The sequence below is a fragment of the Mustela erminea genome, chromosome 5 (assembly GCF_009829155.1).
Source record: "Mustela erminea isolate mMusErm1 chromosome 5, mMusErm1.Pri, whole genome shotgun sequence".
Lineage (NCBI taxonomy): Eukaryota > Metazoa > Chordata > Mammalia > Carnivora > Mustelidae > Mustela > Mustela erminea.
In genome coordinates, this window is record NC_045618.1 from 87,783,384 (window position 1) to 87,807,240 (window position 23,857).

At 37.3% G+C, this 23,857-nt stretch overlaps 1 protein-coding gene across 1 annotated transcript in view; it reads left to right on the forward strand.

The window, feature by feature from the left end:
- TTC6 (tetratricopeptide repeat domain 6) overlaps nt 1-23,857 on the forward strand; it is a 214,642-nt gene that overhangs the window by 78,190 nt on the left and 112,595 nt on the right. The window contains exons 4-6 of the mRNA XM_032344066.1: nt 1,568-1,774; nt 13,703-13,836; nt 18,548-18,742. Of these exons, the coding sequence (XP_032199957.1) occupies nt 1,568-1,774; nt 13,703-13,836; nt 18,548-18,742 (536 nt within the window). The remainder of the gene's footprint in view (nt 1-1,567; nt 1,775-13,702; nt 13,837-18,547; nt 18,743-23,857) is intronic.

The window sequence follows — 23,857 nt, forward strand, 5'->3', positions numbered from 1 at the left end:
GGGGTTACAAACAGTTCTTGCTTCGTGGAGTTGTGGTGAAGATTAAGCTTAAATGAGATAATGCTCATGTATGTTGATGATTATGATTATGACAATGATTACTTAGACAACTACAATACAGTGTAATGCAGGCTGAAACAGAAGGAGGGCACAGGATACAGACACGATCTGTAAAGGTTTGGTGGCAAAGGGAAGGCTCGACAGAGTCCTGAAGAGGGTCAGTTGCAGCTACAGGATTGTCACTGCCCTCTCCTCAAGCTTCTCTTTCTTTATTTTCTGTTTTGACGGGTGGTACCTTCATCTGTTCAGTCTCCCAAATCAGAATCGGGAGTATGTGTTGAAGCCAGGAGAAGAGAAATTGAAAAGAAAGGGAGTGATTCACATGCCAAATCTATGGAGGATGGAATGAATGAGCTTATCATAGAAAGCACAAGGCCCATAATACACATCACCTGAGCATATCTGTTCTGCCATTTTATGAAAAAGATTTTATTAAGCCCCCTTTTTACAATGAGGAGAATGAGGCTAAAAAGAATTAAGTAACGACCAAAATCACCCATCTATTAATTGACAGATCCAGGATTTGAATAATGTCCCATCTAGTTATAAAATTTTACTCTTTTCATTGCACCATCCAATAAATAGTTTTATAGAAATATGAACTCCAGATTAAAGTTTCATTTTACAAACAAATTTCTTGGTTTAGCCATCCTTTTTGTATAATAAAGATAAATAGTATTTGATGCTGTATGACATCTTTATCCTTTATTTCACTTATTAGCAAATGAAAATGTATTGAAGAACAAAGTGATGCAATTGCATTTTCAAGTCATTCTCTAGAATTCAGGCTTTTGTATAAATCAGACTGGTTTTATCCATCTGTTAATTTGAGGCAATGAAGCTTTAATTGCCAGTATTCCATAATCCCACATAGTTTTGGTTTAAAATTGGGTAATATCAAAATATGGTTATAAAGATACTTTACCTAAGACTTGGTGAAATATAGATTAAATCAATGAGATATTTTTAAGGAACACAAAATAGTTTTAAGAGTGATATTTTGTGAGGGCTTTTCACTAGGGCTTACAATGGAGTGGGGATGTGTGGGTAGTCTTCTCGAGGCCTCTGGGCCTCTGGGTCAGCTCTTCTTTGAGTACCTGAAGTCAGGCTTCTGGAAGAGCATCTAGTTAGCAGAAATCCCATTTCTCAGGACCGATGAGCCTCAGAGGTGAGATGTTTCAGTGGGCCTTGATTCTGCATGATTTTGCGGTGAAGTCAGGGTCAGATTGGTGTCTCATGGTTTCCTTAGAGTTGGTGCATAGTTACTGTGGGGTAGCTATATTTTTCTGAGACAAGAACCAGAGAAAATAATTTGCTAGGCTTTACATTGTTCTTAAATCAATTTGAATTTCTCTTTTTAAATCTTCAGAAGAAATTTACCACCTTTGGTTAATTTTAATCATGCATTTTTATTATCATTTTGTGGTTAGAAAAAAGCACTGTGTGACTTAAAACTTTGGGAGGACCAATAAGAAGAACATTCTTGTACATTTATGTTTTCCCACAGAATATGCTTGAAGAACTTCCTAAAGCTATCTCAAGTATTTTCCAGCTTGAGCAAGAAGATATGTTAGAGTGGGGAGTCTCAGAAGCAGGAAGCACAGTATGTAAATCTCAGGAAACTCTGGAAGTTCGGCCAGCAGATGAATCGTCTTCGTTGAAAGACGAACAGCCCACAGGTGATTCCAAAGCAGCCAAACAGGCATCTTCAAAGGTAAAATACTATTTGTGTTTGAAACAGTTATGATTTGTGTGGATGTGCAAGTGTGAAGAAATGGATCAGGCAAGGGCCATGGCGTGGAGGTTGATTCGCCCTGAAAAAGGGCCTTCTACTTGTAAATTGCTCATTTGGGAAAAGGAGATATCTGTATATTGAGGGCTTTTTGTCTCAACCCTAATCACAATTCTGGGGAGAGAAGACATTTTTTTTTTTAAAAAGATTTTTAAGTTATTTATGACAGAGGGAGATAGCAAGAGACAGAACACTGCTGAACAGGGAGCCCAATATGGGGCCTCAATCCCAGGACTCCCAGGATGCTGGGATCATGACCTGAGCGGAAGGCACACTCTTAATAACTGAGCCACCCAGGAAGAAGACACATTTTTAAGGAGGGAAGGAAACTCAGGGCTTTCAGAAACTGACCCAAAGTCCTCTCATTACCATCTTGAGGGAGTCAGAAACTGGAACCCAGGGAACAGAACTGGGTGAATTTTGTATGTTTTATAACTTTGCCCTGTTTGGGTTTATCCTAACCCTAAGTCTTTTCCTGTTGTGAGAATGTTTCTCAGATTTATTTTATCTATGTATAATTTAAATAACTTTTTACCATATCTGTATATTACTTTACTACTATTCACTTGGTACTTTTCTTTAATTTGAGTTACTTTTTGACTTTAATGAATATATTTAAAATGGGTACATTTTATTAGGATACGGGGTGCCTGGGTGGCTCAGTGGGTTAAAGCCTCTGCCTTCAGCTTGGGTCATGATCCCAGCGTCCTGGGATCGAGTCCCGCATCGGGCTCTCTGCTCAGCAGGGAGTCTGGTTTCTCCTCTCTCTCTCCCTGCCTCTCTGCCTACTTGTGATCTCTGTCAAATAAATAAATAAAATATTAAAAAAAAAGCCACTTTTCCCTGAACCACAAAATATTATCTTATTATCACCATGGATCCTCTCTCTAGCTGATTGAAATGGGAAGGTAAACAACCTTCCCTCTCCTTTTGGGTACCCTCTCCTATTAAAGACAGTATTCCTGCTATTTTTTCACCCACGTCAACTGGCCATTCTTTAACTTGGATCCAAAATTCCCAACTCTGAAACCTTGGATTTATCTGTGACCTCCCCTCCCCTTGCCTTTAGCCCACAGTGAGCCTCCAAGATCTAGATTATTCCTAACATTGTTGTTTGTAAGGTTTTCTTTCTCTTTTCTAGTTGCGTTCATCCACTTTGTTAAGTGTTTTGCATATATTATCCTACTTCTAAAAATAGATTTCTTAACAAGACTGTATTTGAATAAACTGTCATAAAGAATATAAAGAACTGGGGGGAGGAGTCAAGATGGTGGAGAAGTAGCAGGCTGAGACTACATCAGGTAGCAGGAGATCGCCTAGATAGCTTATCAAACCATTGCAAACACCTACAAATCCAGCAGGAGATCAAAGAGAAGAGGAACAGCAATTCTAGAAATAGAAAATTGACCACTTTCTGAAAGGTAGGACCGGCGGAGAAGTGAATCCAAAGCAACCGGAAGATAGACTGCAGGGGGGAGGGGCCAGTTCCCTGCAAACAGCGGAACAATGGAGCACAAAATAAGGACTTTTTAAAGTCTGCTCCACTGAGGGACATAGCTCTAGAGGCTAAACCAGGGTGAAGCCCATGTGGGGCCAGTGTGGCCCTAGGTCCCGCACCAAGGATCGGGGGTGTCTGAGTGTCGCAGAGCTTGCAGGTATTAGACTGGGAAAGCTGGCTACAGAGACAGAGCTGAGAGTGAGCTCTCAGCTCGGGGTTACCTTGAACTGGTTGCAGGTTGGGTGAGCTTGGAACGCAGGCAGAGGCCAGGGAGATGGGAGTGATTGGGCTCTTTTCTCTGAGGGTGCACTGAGGAGTGGAGCCCCCGAGCTCTTGGCTCCTCTGGGCTGGAGACTGGGAGGCTGCCATTTTCATTCCCATCCTCCGGAACTCTACGGAAAGCATTCAGGGGACAAAAGCTCCTGAAAGCGAACCTGAGCAGATTACTTAGCCCGGCCCTTGGTAAGGGCAGTGCAATTCTGCCTGCGGCAAAGACACTTGAGAATCACTGCAACAGGCCCCTCCCCCAGAAGATCAACAAGAAATCCAGCCAAGACAAAGGAGAGCAGCAGAATTCCAGTGGAGGAGAAAGCAAAGCATGGAACACATGCCTTTCTTCCTATGATTCTTTAGTCTTGCAGTTAATTTAATTTTTTTTTTTGATTTTTTTTCTTCTGCTAAATTTTTTTTAACTTTTACCCTTTTCTTTTTTAACGTTTTTAAACTAGTTTATCTATCTATCTATCTATATTGCTATACATATTTTTCTTTTTTATATTTTTTCTTTATTTTCTTTTTTAAAAAATAATTTATTTTATTTTATTGTATTTTTTTCTGAACATCTTTTTATCCCCTTCTCCCCTCCCACGATTTGGGGTCTCTTCTGATTTGGTTAAAATGATTTTCTTGGGGTCTTTGCCACCCTTTCAGTATTTTATTTGCTTCTTCATATACTCTTATCTGGACAAAATGACAAGGTGGAAAAGCTCACCACAAAAAAAGAACAAGAGGCAGTACCAAAGGCTAGGGACCTAATCCATACAGACATTGGTAATATGTCAGATCTAGAGTTCAGAATGACAATTCTCAAGGTTCTAGCCAGGCTCGAAAAAGGCATGGAAGATACTAGAGAAACCCTCTCTGGAGAGATAAAGGCCCTTTCTGGAGACATAAAAGAACTAAAATCTAACCAAGTTGAAATCAAAAAAGCTATTAATGAGGTGGAATAAAAAATGGACGGTCACTGCTAGGATAAATGAAGCAGAAGAAAGAAATAGCGATATAGAAGACCAAATGACAGAAAATAAAGAAGCTGAGCAAAAGAGGGTCAAACAGCTACTGGACCACAAGGGGAGAATTCGAGAGATAAGTGACACCATAAGACGAAACAACATTAGAATAATTGGGATTCCAGAAGAAGAAGAAAGAGAGAGGGGAGCAGAAAGTATATTGGAGAGAATTATTGTAGAGAATTTCCCTAATATGGCAAAGGGAACAAGCATCAAAATCCAGAAGGTGCAGAGAACCCCCGTCAAAATCAACAAGAATAGGCCCACACCCCGTCACCTGATAGTAAAATTCACAAGTCTTAGCGACAAAGAGAAAATCCTGAAAGCAGCCCAGGAAAAGAAGCCTGTAACATACAATGGTAAAAATATTAGATTGGCAGTGGACTTATCCACAGAGACCTGGCAGGCCAGAAAGAACTGCCATGATATATTCACTGCACTAAATGAGAATAACATGCAACCAAGAACACTATATCCATCTAGGCTATCATTGAAAATAGAAGGAGAGATAAAAAGCTTCCAGGACAAACAAAAACTGAAAGAATTTGCAAACACCAAACCAGCTCTACAGGAAATATTGAAAGGGGTCCTCTAAGCAAAGAGAGAGCCTACAAGTAGTAGATCAGAAAGGAACAGAGACAATACAGTAACAGTCACCTTACAGGCAATACAATGGCACTAAATTCATATCTCTCAATAGTTACCCTGAATGTTAAAGGGCTCAATGCCCCAATCAAGAGACACAGGGTATCAGAATGGATAAAAAACCAAAACCCATCAATATGCTGCCTACAAGAAACTCATTTTAGACCCAAAGACACCTCCAGATTTAAAGTGAGGGGGTGGAAAACAACACATCATGCTAATGGACATTAGAAGAAAGCTGGGGTGGCAATCCTTATATCAGATCAATTGGATTTTAAGCCAAAGACTATAATAAGAGATGAGGAAGGACTCTATATCATACTCAAAGGGTCTGTCCAACAAGAAGATCTAACAGTTTTAAATATCTATGCCTCTAATGTGGGAGCAGCCAGCTATATAAACCAATTATTAACAAAATCAAAGAAACACATCGACAATAATACAATACAATACAATAATATAATAATAGTACACAAAAATACAATAATAATACAATAATACAATAATAGTAACACTCCCCTCACTGAAATGGACAGATCATCCAAACAAAGATCAACAAGGAAATAAAGGACACACTGGACCAGACGGACATCACAGATATATTCAGAACATTTCATCCCAAAGCAGCAGAATACACATTCTTCTCTAATGCACATGGAACATTCTCCAGAATAGGTCACATCCTGGGTCATAAATCAGGTCTCAACTGGTATCGAAAGATTGGGATCATTCCCTGCATATTTTCAGACCACAATGCTCTGAAGCTAGAACTCAATCTCAAGAAGAAATTTGGAAAGAACACAAATATATGGAGACTAAACAGCATCCTTCTAAAGAATTAATGGGTCAATCAGGAAATTAAAGAACTGAAAAGAATCGTGGAAACAAATGATAATGAAAACATAACGGTTCAAAATCTGTGGGACACAGCAAAGGAAGTCCTGAGACGAAAATCTATAGTGGTACAAACCTTTCTCAAGAAACCAGAAAGGTCTCAAATACACAACCTAACCCAACACCTAAAGGAGCTGGAGAAAGAACAAGAAAGAAAGCCTAAACCTAGCAGGAGAAGAGAAATCATAAAGATCAGAGCAGAAATCAATGAAATAGAAACAAACAAACAAACAAAAAAACAATAGAACAAATCAACAAAACTCGGAGCTGGTTCTTTGAAAGAATTCATAAGATTGCTAAACCCCTGGCCAGACTTATCAAAAAGAAAAGAGAAAGGACCCAAATAAATAAAATCATGAATGAAAGAGGAGAGATCACAACCAACACCAAAGAAATACAAACAATTATAAGAACATACTATGAGCAACTTTACGCCAACAAATTTGACAATCTGGAAAAAATGGATGCATTCCTAGAGACATATCAACTACCACAACTGAACCAGGAAGAAATAGAAAACCTGAACAGACCCATAACCAGTAAGGAGATTGAAACAGTCATTAAAAATCTCCAAACAAACAAAAGTCCAGGGCCAGACGGCTTCCCAGGGGAATTCTACCAAACATTTAAAGAGGAACTAATTCCTATTCTCCTGAAACTGTTCCAAAAAATAGAAATGGAAGGAACACTTCCAAACTCATTTTATGAGGCCAGCATCACCTTGATCCCAAAACCAGACAAGGATCCCATCACAAAAGAGAATTACAGACCAATATCCTTGGTGAACACGGATGTGAAAATTCTCACCAATATACTAGCCAATAGGATTCAACAGTACATTAAAGGGATTATTCACCACGACCAAGTGGGATTTATTCCAGGGCTGCAAGTTTGGTCCAACATCCACAAAACAATCAGTGTGATACAATACATTAATAAAAGAAAGAACAAGAACCATATGATACTCTCAATAGATGCTGAAAAAGCATTTGACAAATTACAACATCCCTTCTTGATCAAAACTCTTCAAAGTGTAGGGATAGAGGGCACATACATCAATATTATCCAAGCCATCTATGAAAATCCCACTGCAAATATCATTATCAATGGAGAAAAACTGAAAGCTTTTCCGCTAAGGTCAGGAACACGGCAGGGATGTCCGTTATCACCACTGCTATTCAACACAGTACTAGAAGTCCTAGGCTCAGCAATCAGACAACAAAAAGAAATTAAAGGAATCCAAATCGGCAAAGAAGAAGTCAAACTATCACTCTTTGCAGATGATATGATACTATATGTGGAAAACCCAAAAGGCTCCACTCCAAAACTGCTAGAACTTGTACAGGAATTCAGTAAAGTGTCAGGATATAAAGTCAATGCACAGAAATCAGTTGCATTTCTCTACACCAACAAGACAGAAGAAAGAGAAATTAAGGACTCAATCCCATCTACAATTGCACCCAAAACCATAAGATGCCTAGGAATAAACCTAACCAAAGAGGCAAAGAATCTATACTCAGAAAACTATAAAGTGCTCATGAAAGAAATTGAGGAAGACACAAAGAAATGGAAAAATGTTCCATGCTCCTGGATGGGAAGAACAAATATTGTGAAAATGTCTATGCTACCTAAAGCTATTTACACATTTAATGCAATCCCTATCAAAATCCCACCCATTTTTTTTTCGAAGAAATGGAACAAATAATCCTAAAATTTATATGGAACCAGAAAAGACCTCGAATAGCCAAAGGAATATTGAAAAAGAAAGCCAAAGTTGTTGGCATCACAATTCCAGACTTCAAGCTCTATTACAAAGCTGTCATCATCAAGACAGTATGGTACTGGCACAAAAATAGACACACAGATCAATGGAACAGAATAGAGAGCCCAGAAATAGACCCTCAACTCTATGGTCAACTAATATTTGACAAAGCAGGAAGGAATGTCCAATGGAAAAAAGACAGTGTCTTCAATAAATGGTGCTGGGAAAATTGGACAGCCACATGCAGAAAAATGAAATTGGACCATTTCCTTAAACCACATACAAAAATAGACACAAAATGGATGAAGGACCTCAATGTGAGAAAGGAATCCATCAAAATCCTTGAGGAGAACACAGGCAGCAACCTCTTTGACCTCAGCTGCAGCAACTTCTTCCTACATACATCGCCAAAGGCAAGGGAAGCAAGGGCAAAAATGAGCTATTGGGATTTCATCAAGATCCAAAGCTTTTGCGCAACAGAGGAAACAGTTAACAAAACCAAAAGACTACTGACAGAATGGGAGAAGATATTTGCAAATGACATATCAGATAAAGGGCTAAAATCTATAAAGAGCTTAGCAAACTCAACACCCAAAGAACAAATAATCCAATTAAGAAATGGGCAGAGGACATGAACAGACATTTCTGCAAAGAAGACATCCAGATGGCCAACAGACACATGAAAAAGTGCTCCACATCACTCGGCATCAGGGAAATACAAATCAAAACCACAATGAGATACCACCTCACACCAGTCAGTATGGTTAAAATTAACAAGTCAGGAAATGACAGATGCTGGTGAGGATGCAGAGAAAGGGAACCCTCCAACACTGTTGGTGGGAATGGAAGCTGGTGCAACCACTCTGGAAAACAGCATGGAGGTTCCTCAAAAAGTTGAAAATAGAACTACCCTATGAACCAGCAATCGTGCTACTGGGTATTTACCCTAAAGATATAAATGTAGTGATCCGAAGGGGAATGTGCACCCGAATGTTTATAGCAGCAATGTCCACAATAGCCAAATTATGGAAAGACCCTAGATGTCTATCAACAGATGAATGGATAAAGAAGAGGTGGTATATATATACAATGGAATTGTATATACTATGTATATACTATGCAGCCATCAAAAGTAATGAAATCTTGCCATTTGCGACGACGTGGATGGAACTAGAGGGTATCATACTCTAAAACAGACAACTATCGGAGAAAGACAACTATCATATGATCTCCCTGATATGAGGAAGTGGACATGCAATGTGGGGGGATTGGGGGTAGGAGAAGAATAAATGAAACAAGATGGGATCAGGAGGGAGACAAACCATAAGTGACTCTTAATCTCACAAAACAAACTGAGGGTTGCTGGGGGGAGGGGGGTTGGGAAAGAGGGGTGGGGTTATGGACATTGGGGAGGGAATGTGCTATGGTGAGTGCTGTGAAGTGTGTAAACCTGGCAATTCACAGACCTGTACCCTTGGGGATAAAAATACATTATATGTTTATAAAAAATTTTTTTAAATAAAAAAAAGTTAAAAAAAAAAGAACATAAAGAACTTGTCCAAGTACAAATATCTAGTTAGGTTTTAAAAGCAAGACTTGAACTGAGATGGTCTAATTCTGGAACCTTTACTCTTTACCTCTTTGCAACAGTGCTCTTTCATAACAATAATTAACAGATGTCTGGCTAAGTTCAAATGGAAATTCTCCATTACAATAATGACTCAGGATAGAGTGGTCCTCATGAAACTAGAAGGAATGGTTGGACAAGAAAGACTTGGGAGAATGGATTAAGAGAGCTCTAAACTAGAACCAGAAATGTTTCAAGAGGGCAAGAAGAGAAAACCATCAAAGACTTGATGGTGTATTTTTTTGGCATAGTGTGAGACATGTTAGTAATGCCATAGAAAGGCAGTAGTCCTGTGACTTGTCCCACCAAGTATCTTGTATTTATTTGCGTTGACATGTTGAGATCAGTTATAAACCATGAACTTTACTTTGGATCTCTGAAGGCATAAAATTAGACTCTAGCATCTCTGGTACAAGAATGAGGAATAATATACTCCAGCAAGCCAACCCGACTGGGGGGACAAGAAGACCTGTTTTGACACAGCAAATGGAACTAGCACAGAGGTGTGTTAAAGGAGTAGTGCAGGACTTCCACTGCTCAGATATATGCCAGAAGGTCTCATTCAGCAGAAAAGCAGATAATTTGATTAGTTTTTATGACCATTTCTATTCTAAGAAGCTCATTAGTATAATAATTGTTAGGACTCTCTCCTTAGTCATGAGCAACATGACTTAGATAAATTAAATAAGAAAGAGAAATGAGGTAATGGTGTCCATGAAGAAATGACTGACACTAGGGCCTGCAAGAGGATTGCTGAACATTTTAAGAGGGAAACGGGTAAAAGTCTGTAAAAATATAGATATTACATGTCTTGGGATTCTAAATGGAAGGAAGTTTAAGAGATGCAGGATGCCCTAAATCTCCTCAGATTCTCACAAAAATAGGATGCCTGGGTGGCTCAGTTGGTTAAGCAACTGCCTTTGGCTCAGGTCATGATCTTGGAGTCCCAGGATCATTGGGCTCCCTACTCAGTGGGAAATCTGCTTCTCCTTCTCCTTCTCCCTCTGCTTGCCTCTCCTCCTGCTCTCTCTCTTTCTCTCTCTCTGTCAAGTAAATAAACAAAATCTTAAAAAAAATTCTCACAAAAACAGTTATAAATGATCTACTGCATTCAGAGTTTTAAAGATACATAAAGATGAAAGAAGAAATAGACATTTATAGATAAACATGAAAGTTTCAAGTGGCTATAATAATTATATCAAAATGCCTAAGATCCAGAATGGGTTGAGACCTGTGAATCATGCTAAGAATAAAAAATTATTTTTTTTTCAAATTAGTTTAAGAGCAAAGAGAGAAAAAAGGAAGGATAACCCCATCATTATGGATGAATGGTGTGATGACAACATATGACAAAGCTGCCTTAATTTAATTTTGAAAAAAGGTTGAGGTTTTAAGTAAACAGAAATATGACAAAGAGAAAAGGAAGCTGATAAACTTGTACTTTGCTTCTCATAAACCTGACAAGGAGAATAATCTTTAGTTTAGAAAGAAGGGGAAAAGAAGTGATAAAAGAAACTTGAAGCCCAAGATTGGTAAAAGATTTTAAGAGTAACTTAGGTACCTGAGCCTAAGACAGATGGGTTGAAGCCTGTTGCGCCCCTGTCTGCAGCAGTTTTGAAGACAGGCTGTAGTGGGAGGGGAGCTCAAAGCCTGGGGTCTGGCAACTGCAAATCTGAGATTGATCTTTTTAAGGATAAGGGTTATGGTTTCTGTAATGTATGCATTGATCAGATGACAGAATTCTGGAATGATAAAATGACTCATTAAAAGAGCTGTGAGAGCTTTAGAAGAACCCCTTAGAAACAGCTTATAAGAGGAAGCAGTCTCGCTTGGAGCAGCATGGGTTTCTTAAGGACAAACCACAGAAGACCAACCTTATTTCTTTTTTAGACTTACTGGACTGAGTGTCAGAAAAGTATCAGGCCTGGAGTTCAATGAAAGACTATCAAGGTAAAGAGCTTTGCCTACAAGGAAGCTCATTAAACATTAGTTATTGTTATTAGCTTTTGGATTTCAGCAATCCATTTATACAAGCCTCCCAATGATGGTTTCATAGACTAGACTGAAATCAGGTGAACTGCTAGACAGATTTGTAATTAGTTCTGCAAATGATGCACAGCTAGCCATGAAAGTCCCTGGTGGACTGTGAGAGGGCTGTGTCCATTGTAGCATATTTCCTAATAATTTGAATGAGAATATGGAAGATTACTGATTGTATTGGTAGATAACATCCAAATGTCATTGATAAGGTTTGGTTGTCAAACCTCAGATGAAACTTAATTGGAATAAATATGTCTATGGTTCTGCCCTTGGGTCCACAAGCTAATTACATAGATATGGGATGACATGACTCAGAGCAAATGTGAAAGACTTCAGAGTTTTGTTTAGGCCATGATTTTGTTTTGTGAGAGGAAGACAAGTGTAATTATCGTAGTTTGCGCTGATTGATGAATACTATAAAAGACGATCATCTTTCTCCTGGCTGATCAGATCCCATCACACCTCACATGTCGTGTTCAGATCTGGGTTTACAATCCTAGGAGCAAAAAAGACAAAATGGAGACCATTTGGAAGAGAGTATTCAAGATGACAAAGCACAGTACTTCAGAAACACATCATATAGGGTAGAGTTGAAGGGACTGCATGGTTTATTTGGGGGAAAAGTAGGCCCAGGAGAGTCAGCTGTATTCAAATATTTGATTGCCAGTCAGATGGAAGAAGCTAGACTGTACCTGTATGATCCTGAGGTTTGAATTGAGACTGGTGGATGAAAGTTGTTAGGCTCTATAACAAACAAACAACTGGAGGACTTTCAGAGAGAAAGTGGCTGCCTTTGGATATATCGAAGTCCTCCATTCCCCACCATGTTCAAACCAGGATGAATGACCATTTGGTGGAGAAACTGTAAGGGAAATTCAAACATTAATGGGGTGGTGAGATAGAATGGTCTGGACTCTGAGCTTTCCTTACTCATCATCACTTCTTCACCTAAGAAATCACAATAGCTCTCTCCTTTCTACTGCTGGGAGCCTAAACCCTCTACCTAATTTATGAAAACCTCCCTTTATCTGGCCTTCTCCAATTTCTCAACCATATCTCTGCATTTCCCAAGGAAAGCCTCCCTGCTTTCTTCCTTAAATCTAGTCTTAAAAAAAAACAACCAAAAACCAAAAACCAAACCAAACCAAAACAAAAACCCAGAACATCCCACAGAGAAAATATATTTTGATGACCTCATACCATGAATTCTGCAAATTTTCTAGGAAATCTAGGAAAATGATACTCTTAATACCTGTAATGATTAAAAGACAATTATTTAAGAGACAGAAATGCATTTGATTTTCCCCAAGCAGTAAAAATAGAATAACAGTACAACTGTAAGAAGTACAAATTGGTAAACTTTGCTCAAAACAGTTATATAAAGCATTAAAGTTCATTTTGGCTTCTGCTTGCAACCAGTCATGCCAAACTTTTAAGAGACTAAGGGAAAATTCTATTAAAAATACCATTGAAGGGGAGCCTGGATGGCTCAGTTGGTGGAGTGTGTGACTCTTGATCTAAAGGTTTTATGTTTGAGCCTCATGTTGGGTGTAGAGATTACTTAAAAAAAATCTTAGGAAAAAAAAAGCAATCAAGAAGAGTAGGCCATGGAGGGGAAAATCTTGTATTTCTTCTAATAGTATTAAGGCAATAAATAAAATATGTTTTTAAAAGATTTTATTTATTTGAGAGAGAGAGAGTGTTTGGGGGGTGGGGTAGAGGCGGCAGAGGGAGAGGGAGAAGCAGATGACCCACTGAGCAGAAAGCCAGATGTGTGACTCGATCCTAGGATCCTGAGATCATGACCTGAGCCTAAGGCAGAAACTTAACTGAATGAGCCACGCAGGCGCCCCAGGCAATAAATAAAATATTATAGATAAATATGATACTAATATTTTTATTGCTATGAAGGTGTATATTTAAAAATTTAGAAAAGGATTTAGAGGAAAATATCGATTCACCTTTAGGATTTATATTATGTTATAAAATACACATAGAAATTAGGAATTTAAATATAAGACCATTAAATATGAGAGAAAGATCTAATTCTCATGTTACAACTTTCCTTAATAGCCTCCTTTATATTTTCTTGAAGGTGAAATCATCAGAATTTTTGCAAATTAGAGGAAAAGAAGTTAAGCGAACACAAAAAAGTAAATTAGGAATTCCAGAACAGAGACAAAGAAGGTGTTCAAAACCCTCGTGGGATCAAAAACTACCGAAAAAAAAGTAACTTCCTTAAGTTTACAAATTTTACTGCCTGAAGAGAAGTTATTTAATAGCATTGATACCTGAAAATGAATTTTTAAAGGAAAATTTAATGTTTTAGAAATTCATATATATGAGATCTAAGTTAAACTTTCCCACAGGAAGAACTGGTGTCAGATATTATGGTTAGGATATATGTGCTCTACTTCACACTTCTTTCCATAACTGTTTTGGCCAATGTACTTAGTTTAATGATTTAACAATGATATAATTGATTAAAAATAGCTCTTTGTGAGACTAAGGAAAATTAAATGTTAACCTGTTAGCTCTGATATTTTTGGTCACAAAAATGACTAATTTGGATTAACTGCTAAGTATGTTGGTTTATTTTGTTATGATGAAATAAAATAAAATTCAACCCAACACAAAATATTTATAGGCCAATCAACTTAGTAATTTAGATGACCTTATTTTTCTCTACTTTCATTTCATGTTTTATCCTCCCTCCCCCAAGTTTTAATGGAGGGTCTTATTATGCAAGGGTACCACAATTTTGAATAATATGTGTAAATGCAATTTAGATTTATGGGTTTCTCTTTTGCCAATCACCTTGTTGAAACTGGTTTTCTCCTTATTTTACCACTAGGCTTTTATGAGTTGGTTTATTCTAGATTCTTCTTCATTTGACTCTTTATTGGGGCTTAAAGAAGCTTTAATTATTAGCTTTTGTTGTTGCTTAGGGCACTGAAAGGTGTGCTGGACATGGAAGACAACCTTTTTATGGCCAGCCTAGACTTTGTAAATGGATATTACTCACAATTTAGTAGCCGAGAATAGACTCATGGGAAAAGAATTCCAAAGTTTATGAAAGAGTCGAATTGGTATTTAAGTGACCCTGTACATGCCTTTGCTTATCTGCATTGCTTTTAAGCTCATTTAGTTAGCAAGATTATGTATTAAAACAAATAGTGACAGCAGACAACAAGTATTTTACCTTCAATAAATAGTTACTGTCAGATTATCAATGAAGCAGAAACTTCGTGATTTTTTTTCCCTAAAAAACCTTGCATTTAGTGCATTAAGCAAAGTAGTATGGCCACACACAGAGTCAGAGTCTTTTCTTTTTTATGTCTTAGTGTTTCAAAGAATGACAAATAGTCCCGTTTAAGGAGAGTGTGCTATAAAAACATACAGCCTTTCTCGAGCATGCCAAAAATATTTGTAGATCTTTTTGATATATTTAGTACTGTGTTAATTCATTAAAATTGAAATGAGAAGTTTCCATTAGAGGGAATTAAGAATAAGATGGTGAGGAATGAAAAGCTGATAGTTAAGAAATTTGCATAATGAAAGACAATTTTAGAAAAAATGTTTCTGAAAATCTTTTATTCACGACTCCTTTTTCTTTAAACACTTTTTTTTTTTTTAACCTAACTTTTCTCACCAGTGACTAGCCCCCAAATTAAATCATTTTCTTGGAAATTCAGCCATTTCTTGGAAACATAATGTTAGTTAGCTCAATGACCTAGGGAGATTCACTTGCAAATCTGTTATTAGAGTATAATGGGAGCATAGGAATTCAGATTGGTTGTAGCGCTTTTTCAAGGAAAAGAAATTCGTAATGTAATCTCAAGTACATTCCACTAGCCAGGACCTGTTCTAGACAGAATGATGATGTAGATGAGCTTGACTTCAAGAGCTCACCTTTTTTTCTCCTCTTTTTTAATTTTTCTTTTCCCCTGTCCCAAGTTCTCTCTTTGGATCCCTGGCTTCCTGGACACCCATTTTCACTCCTCTAGTTAGGTTTCTTTGTCTCAGGCATTTTTAAATGCTTTGGTTTTACCACCCCCAACCCCTGCCCTACTCAAACATGTATAGATTTTATGCCCTGTTCTTGTTGAGTCCTATGGTGTTTTGGAAATGATATAAACTGCTCTCTATTAGTGATTCAGTAATGTTCATATTGTGCCTAGTGATGGGTTAAGTGCTGTCCAATACAAATTAATAACAATAGCAAAAAAAAGTAAAACAGGCATTTCTTGAAACTCCCACAGGCCAGGAACTGTTTATTATCATCAATTATACAAATACAGTAGTTAGGGATTTCTTTTAATAGTTAGAGATTTTATTTTCATCTTACGGAAGACCTTCAGAGAACCTAGTGACATAGCTTACAAGTGCTGGAACTAAGATTCTGATCCAGGCCCAGCCAACTCTAAAGTCTAAATTCTTTATAGTTTGCTCCTATCTAGACTACATGGAGCAGTAGGTAGACAGCTCAGCATTAATCCATTAGATAAAGGGTCAGAAGGGTTGGCACAAGAAGAAGGCAATGTATGAAAAGAGGTATTTGTCAAAAAGAAAAAAGAACAGTAAATTTTGCGGAGAAGTTTGTCTTCAGGCATTGTTTGAAGGATATTTAAACATGGACAAAATGATAGGCGCACTTGATTTGTAACTGAAGGAACTGACCGGCGTTTCTGTCCCCCATGAATTGTCGAGACAGATAATAATAGCTTATATCTGCCTCATGAGTGAAACTATTTTAAATGCATTCAATCCTTTCTTTTTTTTGTATTGCGGTAGAGTTGACATGCAATGTTACATTAATTTCAGGTGTACAACCCAATGATTCAACAATTCTGTTATGCTAGGCTCCCCGCAAGTGTAGCTAACACCTGGCACCATACGATGCTATCACAATACTACTGACTATATCCCCTCTCCTGTGCCCTTCATGCCCATGACTTGTTCCTTCCTGAGTTGGAAACTTATATCTACCACTCCTCTTCCCCACTTTGCCCATTCCTCCACTGCCTCCCCTCTGGCAAACACCAGTTTGTTCTCATCTCCTTTCTTTCTTCAAGTAGCTTTATCCAGGAGGTGCTAATGTTGTTATTTCCAATTTTCCAGGGGATAAATAAATGAATTGACTTGCTTATGACCTAGTGATAATTTTAAACAGGATTTGAACAGAGTCAGCCTGACTCTGACCCCTGTGTTAGAAGTGCAGTCAGACTTTAAGAGCCTTGAAACTTAGAGAGAGGAAGGTAGATGAATGCAGCAAGAGACAGAAAACTGTGGTGCTGGGCAAAGGAGTATTTACAGACAGTGTGATAGAATTTTGCAGGAAGAATAGAAGAGAGGAAGAGACAGAGGCTGCGGTGCTCAGTCCAGCTCTCAGGCTGGAGTGATGAGGACCTGTACTGGAGTGTTTTGGAAGTGAGGGGGGAGAAGGAGCAGCTCCGAGCTGCAGAAAGCCCCAATTTTTCATAGGATGTGCAAGTGAAAGAAAGAGGAGTCAAAGATGGCTCAGTGTTTCATATCTTAGAGGCCAGGAATCTAGGTGAGATAGTGATACTGGAGATGAAATTCGGGAGGTCTCAGCACAAGAGCAAATAGAAACACTGACACTTACTTTTCCAACATACAAAGGGGAGTTCAGCTTTGGAAGTCATCCTCCGTTTGGAAGATGGAGAAAGAAAACAGTGACTAAATCAAATCATGATGAATTTGAGAGAGAGATGGAGAGCTGGGACAGCACAGGTTTAAAAAAGCTTGCAGTTTCAGGAAGGTCATCGATATTGTCCACTGTGTCTTAGAGGTCCTAGAGAACATGATCTAAAGTTCATTTCATTTGGTTTGGTGAAAAGGGCATCATGTGATTAATGTAAGAGTATAATTTTATTTATTTTTAAAAACATTTTAGAAGAGATTTATCTATTTATTATGACAGAGAGATAGCAGCACACAAGCAGGGATGTTGGTGGTCAGAGGCAGAGGGAGAGGGAGAAGCAGGCTCCCCATTGAGCAGGGAACCCGATGCGGTGCTTGATCCCAGGACCCTGGGATCATGACCTGAGCTGAAGGCAGATGCTTAACCTACTGGTGTAGTTATAGTAGGGAGGCGGAGATGGAATCATACTGGATAAGATCCACTTCCACCTCAGGGGTCATTAACAGGCAGTACTACGAAAAAAAAAAAAAATTGGATTATAGCCAGCAGCATTGTATGTAGATCCTAGTAGTTACCAATTTTATTGACCTCTCCAAAATAAGCCTGCTCTAAAATGATAATAATATCTCCCATATAATAAGTTCCTTGTGGGAGTTAATGAAAATGTATAAAATAGCCTAGTACAGATCAGTAGTAGTAGTACATGGTAGGTGTTCTACACATATTTGTTGATTGGATGGTGAGTGACAATGGGAATTAAGAAAGATTTTCATGTCTTGTCTACTTTGGAAAGGCAGGAGAGAGGCAAGTTCTAGCAGAGTGGGAAGGAAGATGCTGCATAAACTTTAGAGACCTGGGTTCCATTGATGTTAGTTAATGGATAATATGCTACATTGTTCTATTTCTTCAGGGACATTAACATTTGAGCAGAGTGGCAAAGACATAATGCATGATGGTTGGATATGGTATCCCCAACTGAGTTACAGAAATCAGCAGAAGAGGTTTGGGGTGAGGTAACAATGAGTTTGCTTTTTGACCTGTTGTTTCTGAGCTATCTGTAGGTCACATAGATTGAGATCTTCAGCAGAAAGCTGGATATATAACTTTGAAGATCTGGTCAATGGTGGTATTAAATTTGTTATAAACCAGTATTATAGTTTTAAATCTTATACATTTAGACACCCTCTTTAGAGCCTAAATTGTTAATATCAACGTATTTTATATTGAAAAGACTGCAAATGATCAAAGAAGTCCACTTTCTTTTCTTCGTTGCAGAATTCTGCAAGACTACCACTTTCCAACCCTTCATGATCTGTGCACCACTGTCCCAGCCCAGGAGCTGCCTGTTAACTTGCACTTGGCTTCTCGAGTGTACCATACAGCTGACAAGAAAGGTCACAATACTTTGCTTACGATATTGGGAACCTCTTTCTTAGATAATCACTTAACAGATGAAGAGCGAAGAGACAGGTAAGAGTTCCTCTGGTAATTTTCTTTTAAACCAGATTTAAACTGTCAAAGAAATCCTGTCTTTGAGGTTGAGATTTTGAAGACTCAATTCTGTTTTTAGACACTAGAGAGGAGCAGTTTGTGTCCTTTTCCATTCCTTCCCAGTACATACACAGTCTAGGACAACATCTTCATTTCCTGCTATTAACAGCATGAACCATGGCTTATTTGGTAACTTTAGTTTAGTGGTGTCTAGTGTCACCAAAGAGTGTCACATACATTAGCGTATTTGTTCTTTGTAATAATTCTGTGGAGAAGAGATGTGAAAATTGAGGTTCATAAAAATCAAGCCACATTGTTAGGCTTATACAATTAAGAAAATCACAGATTTGAGATTCCAAGTCAGTCTTGTAGATTTCACACCTCCTTTGGGCACACTGAGTCCAGGGATCATGTATAAAATTCATTTTATACATGCCTCTGGAGTTTCTTCCATTTCTCTTCATGTCTCATTCCCCTTTGGCATCTGAGCATTCTTTACTGGAGAGTCTGTAATTTATAGCATCCTCAAAAGAGAGGAGAAAAGGGAATGGAGGTCACATTTATTTAGCAGAAACTATAATCCTAGCACTGTGTAGTGTGCTTTGCATCTTTTCTTTTTAAATCCTCAACTACAAGAAGTCATAATTTCCATTTTAGTCTTGAAGAAGCTTAGGCTCCATAATATTGGGTTGCTTGCCCAAGTTCTCACCTTGGATAGTGATAAAAATTCAGATGTGTCTGACACAGTTTTTCCTCAAACTTCTTTTCACCATCACCCCTTTAAGGAAGGCTTTTAAAAGGCTTTTCCTCCTAATTGCCCTTCCCCATTAAATTTTAATATCCTGGATATATGTTGTATCTCTTTATGGTGCTGTATCTATTTACACATACATATATACATATACATAAGTGTATGTATACATATACATATATGTGTGTGTGTTCATATATATGCCATATACATAAAGAGTAAGCTCTCATCACCCTCCTCCCCAGGCACCAACTTTCAGCCCTTTGGGGGTGAAATCACCTGCTCATTGAGAATGTATATTCATAAGTCTCCTGTCTTTCAGAAGAGCTGATAGGAATCCTGAAACATTACCTACGACACATTTGAAAATATTAAGAATATTGAATATTTAGTTAGATTTAAATAGAAACATTTTAAGTATTATGTTTCAAGTATTTCATTAAAATATGACAGTATTTTAAAGGACCACTTTTAATTACATGAACTGTCACAGAATTATAAGTAACTTACCCATTCTTTTCATGGTATATGCTGAGCTCATTTTCTCAAACTTGACTTTTAATAAAAACTGTAACACTTCACTGCATTCTTTCAGGATTTGAAATCATCCAATTTCCCTGCATTTAGTAACCACAATGAAATTCAATTTGAATTCCTAAAAGAGGGTCATTCTCATGTTTATTTTCTGTTTAGGCAAAAATATTTTTCAAGGATTTATTTGCTATTCATAATCTTATACACCTAAGTCTCTTAGTTTTGATTTATAAGGTGAATGTTCTGAAATTTTTGAAATAAATTGTATGTGAAGAATTTTGGAAATTTCAAAACTTCCTGCTTCTCTGGTAGAAAGTAACAGTTCTACATGACATTTTAGGCATATCTTTTAAAAGCTAAAGCTGAAAGTGGAAAATAAAGTTATAAACATAATCTAGTAATCATGAAACTACCATTTTGAGTAATTTCCATTAGCACTGTAAGCTAAGCAACATTCTGAAGAGTTATAGCTTCTGTTAGTCATGCAAAGTGTTAAAAATACTGGTTTCCTTCCAATTCTAAAATTCTTTTTCTTCAAGTAGATCATTCTTTTTCCAAGAGAGTCAATAAATGTTCTATTTGATGATGATAATTCTTGGCAATTTGTTCCTAAGTACCAAATAAGAAGTTAATTTAAGTACTGAATATTTAATTCTCTGGCATCCATCTCTTGAGGATTACCTTGCTAAACATAGCTTAACCTTTTCAAAATATATCTGTCTGCTGAGCCTACAAGTTCAGAGAAATGTATGATTTTTTTTCTGCACTAATAAGTGTTCTCAAGAAAGGTAATTGTAAACACAAAATGAATACCCTTTCATTTGGTGGTTTTTGTTTTTTCTGTAAGATGAACAGTTACAATGTTTGTGCTTGTATATTTTAATGCTCTCCTAATTCTGCATATAGTAATTGTTATTTGTAGCAAACACCAAGGATATTTTGGACTAGCGTTGGTACATACTTAAGTTTATTTAAAATAACAATAACAATATATTGTTCAAACTTATATTTAACCTGCTAGATAGCAATTTTGATTAGAACCATAAAAATGTTTCATATTGATTATAATTTTGCTTTTAAATTTTCTGTATTCTAAGGAGAAGTTTATAGTTGTTCAGCATTAGCATGGAATTTGAGATTTGGGGTTTTAAAATAAGGTAAATCATTAAAAGTGTTTAAACACTTAGATTAAGCTCACATTTTGGTGAATATTCTTCTGACATCTCTTGGATGTGTAGGTGTTTAAACCATGTATACATTCTATAGATGGATTTTTCACCCAAGATTATGTGTGAACATTTAAATATTTTCATATTATTCACTAATTTAACCAAGCTGCAGTGTAAGAACACCTCAAATGTGGAATAATTTATTAAACTTTTGCTTTGAAGTTTTTGATGCATATTACCAGACTTCTCTCCAGAAAAATTATATGGACGTACACTGCTTTCAATAATTTATGATGCTCTTCATTTCCTTTCACTCTTATCAGACAACAAATTATCAATCTTCTTGATTTTTTCCTAATCTGATGAGGAAACATATCTCTTTATTATTATATTTTTATTGATTTCTAGTGAGGGTGAGCACATTTTTAGATGTCTTTGGCTATTTTTCTCCTTTTGAGAATTATCAATTCATGTTCTCTTGTGTCATCATTCATTTCTTCCTTATTGATTTATAAATGATCTTGTTTACAAATATTTTATTTATTTGACAGACAGAGATCACAAGTAGGCAGAGAGGCAGGCAGAGAGAGAGAGAGGGGGAAGCAGGCTCTCCACTGAGCAACGAGCCCAATGTGGGGCTCCATCCCAGGACCCTGAAATCATGACCTGAGCCGAAGGCAGAGGCTTAACCCACTGAGCCATCCCGGTGCTCCTAAGTGATCTTTTATATTAAAGATTTTAACCATTTTTCTTAGATAGTAGACTTTTCCTTTTAATTTGTTGTTTGCTTTTTTCTAGTTTTGTTTATGGTGTTTTATGCTATCCAGAGGCCTTAATTTTTATGTAGTAAAAACTAGAGTAATCATTCTCCATGTGTCCTGGTCTTGGTATCGTTCTTAGAAAGGGCTTTTCTACACTTAAATTTAAATGTATTTTCTCATATTTTCTTCTAGTAATTTCATAGCTTTCCTTGATCCATCTGTAATTAATTTGATAGATAAGCATTATTTTTTCCCAAGTGACTAGTCAGTTGCTTATCATTTATTCAATAAATCCTCTTTCCTCACTAATTTGAAATGCCAACTTCTCATACCTTAAATTCCACTGTGTTACTTAGTCTATTTATGGACTTACGTTCTATTTTACTGACTTCTCTATGTAAAATTGCTTGTTTATTTTGTTGATCCACCACCAATAAAGAGAGAGCTGGCAAAAAATGCTGTCTTACAAACATTGGCTGACCTTCTCAAGTCAGGTTCACCTTATAGCCAGCTTCCTCGTGGTAAGCCGTGCTTAGGCTAGAGATCCGAGACCTAACACTCCACTTGGCTTCAAATTACAAGAGAAATTCTTAGTCACATTTTGAAAAAAATGTGGACAGACTGTTAGTTCTAAACATTAAAACAGTGGCAACTGCAGCAATTGGAAAACCAAAGGCTAACTGTCAGAATTTAATGTTTAGTTTCATTTATTATTTTGTTACAAAGTAATAATAAAAACAACACTTTAGCAAATATGCAAGAAAAGGCAAAACCCCTCAATTATTCAAAATATTGCCATCAAGAAATAGTATTGTTTACATTCTTAAATATATGATTCCAGAATTTTCTGTATGCAAATAAATAGCATAGAACAAAACTGGGATAATGCTATGTACCTAATGTTTTATAACCTGATTTCTTAAACTGTGTTGTAATTATCTTTTCATGTCAAGGAAAAAAGATCTGAATAATCACTTAAATCAATCAGTAAATATTTTTTATGTACCTACTGTGTGACAGGCATAGAGTTAGGCACTAGGGAAACATCTGCTAACATAATCCCTGCCCTCAGGGAATGTGGAGATTAGCAGAAAGGAACAGTGGTAATTTACTTATCAGAAATGCAACCATTAATATGCAGATATGCAGAGTGCTGTGGAAACTTGGAAGATTTCCTGATTATCTCCAGAGGTTTGAGGAAATGTTACTTATATTGTGACCTGAAGAGTGAATTAATATCACTAGGGAATTGTTAGAAATGCAGAAGATTTGAATGCATATTGAAGCTTTGTTTTGTTTTTTAAATTTTATTTATTTAACAGAGAGAGAGAGAGATCACAAGTAGGCAGAGAGACAGGCAGAGTGGGGCGGGGGAGCAGGCTCCCTGCTGTGCAGAGAGCCCGATGCGGAACTCGATCCCAGGACCCCGAGATCATTACCTGAGCTGAAGGCAGAGGCTTCACCCACTGAGCCACCCAGGCGTCCCAAATGCATATTGAAGTTTGAGAGTCCTTGCTGTGGACAGTCGGTGCTCTTGTAAGAACTGGAAAGAAGTCTAACATTGGAGAATAGGAGCAGTGGTGCAATGGAGGCTGAGGGGAGGCATGAATAAGACCATGTAAGATTTCACAGATACCCTGTATGTGTGTGTGAGGGTATGTGTATGGAGCCTTGGGAGAGAAATTCTTATTCACAGTGTATGAGAAGGCATTGATAGAGTTTGTTTGAGGAAGAAAGACATCATCAGATTTGCTGTAAGACAGACAGTTCTCAACTTGACTTTTTAGTAGCATTTTGCGCAGTTGCATTAACTTTGCCTTAAAACATTTTAATCTCTTGACTGTTGGAACTGTACTCGTTTATGGTTCTCTTTCTGTCT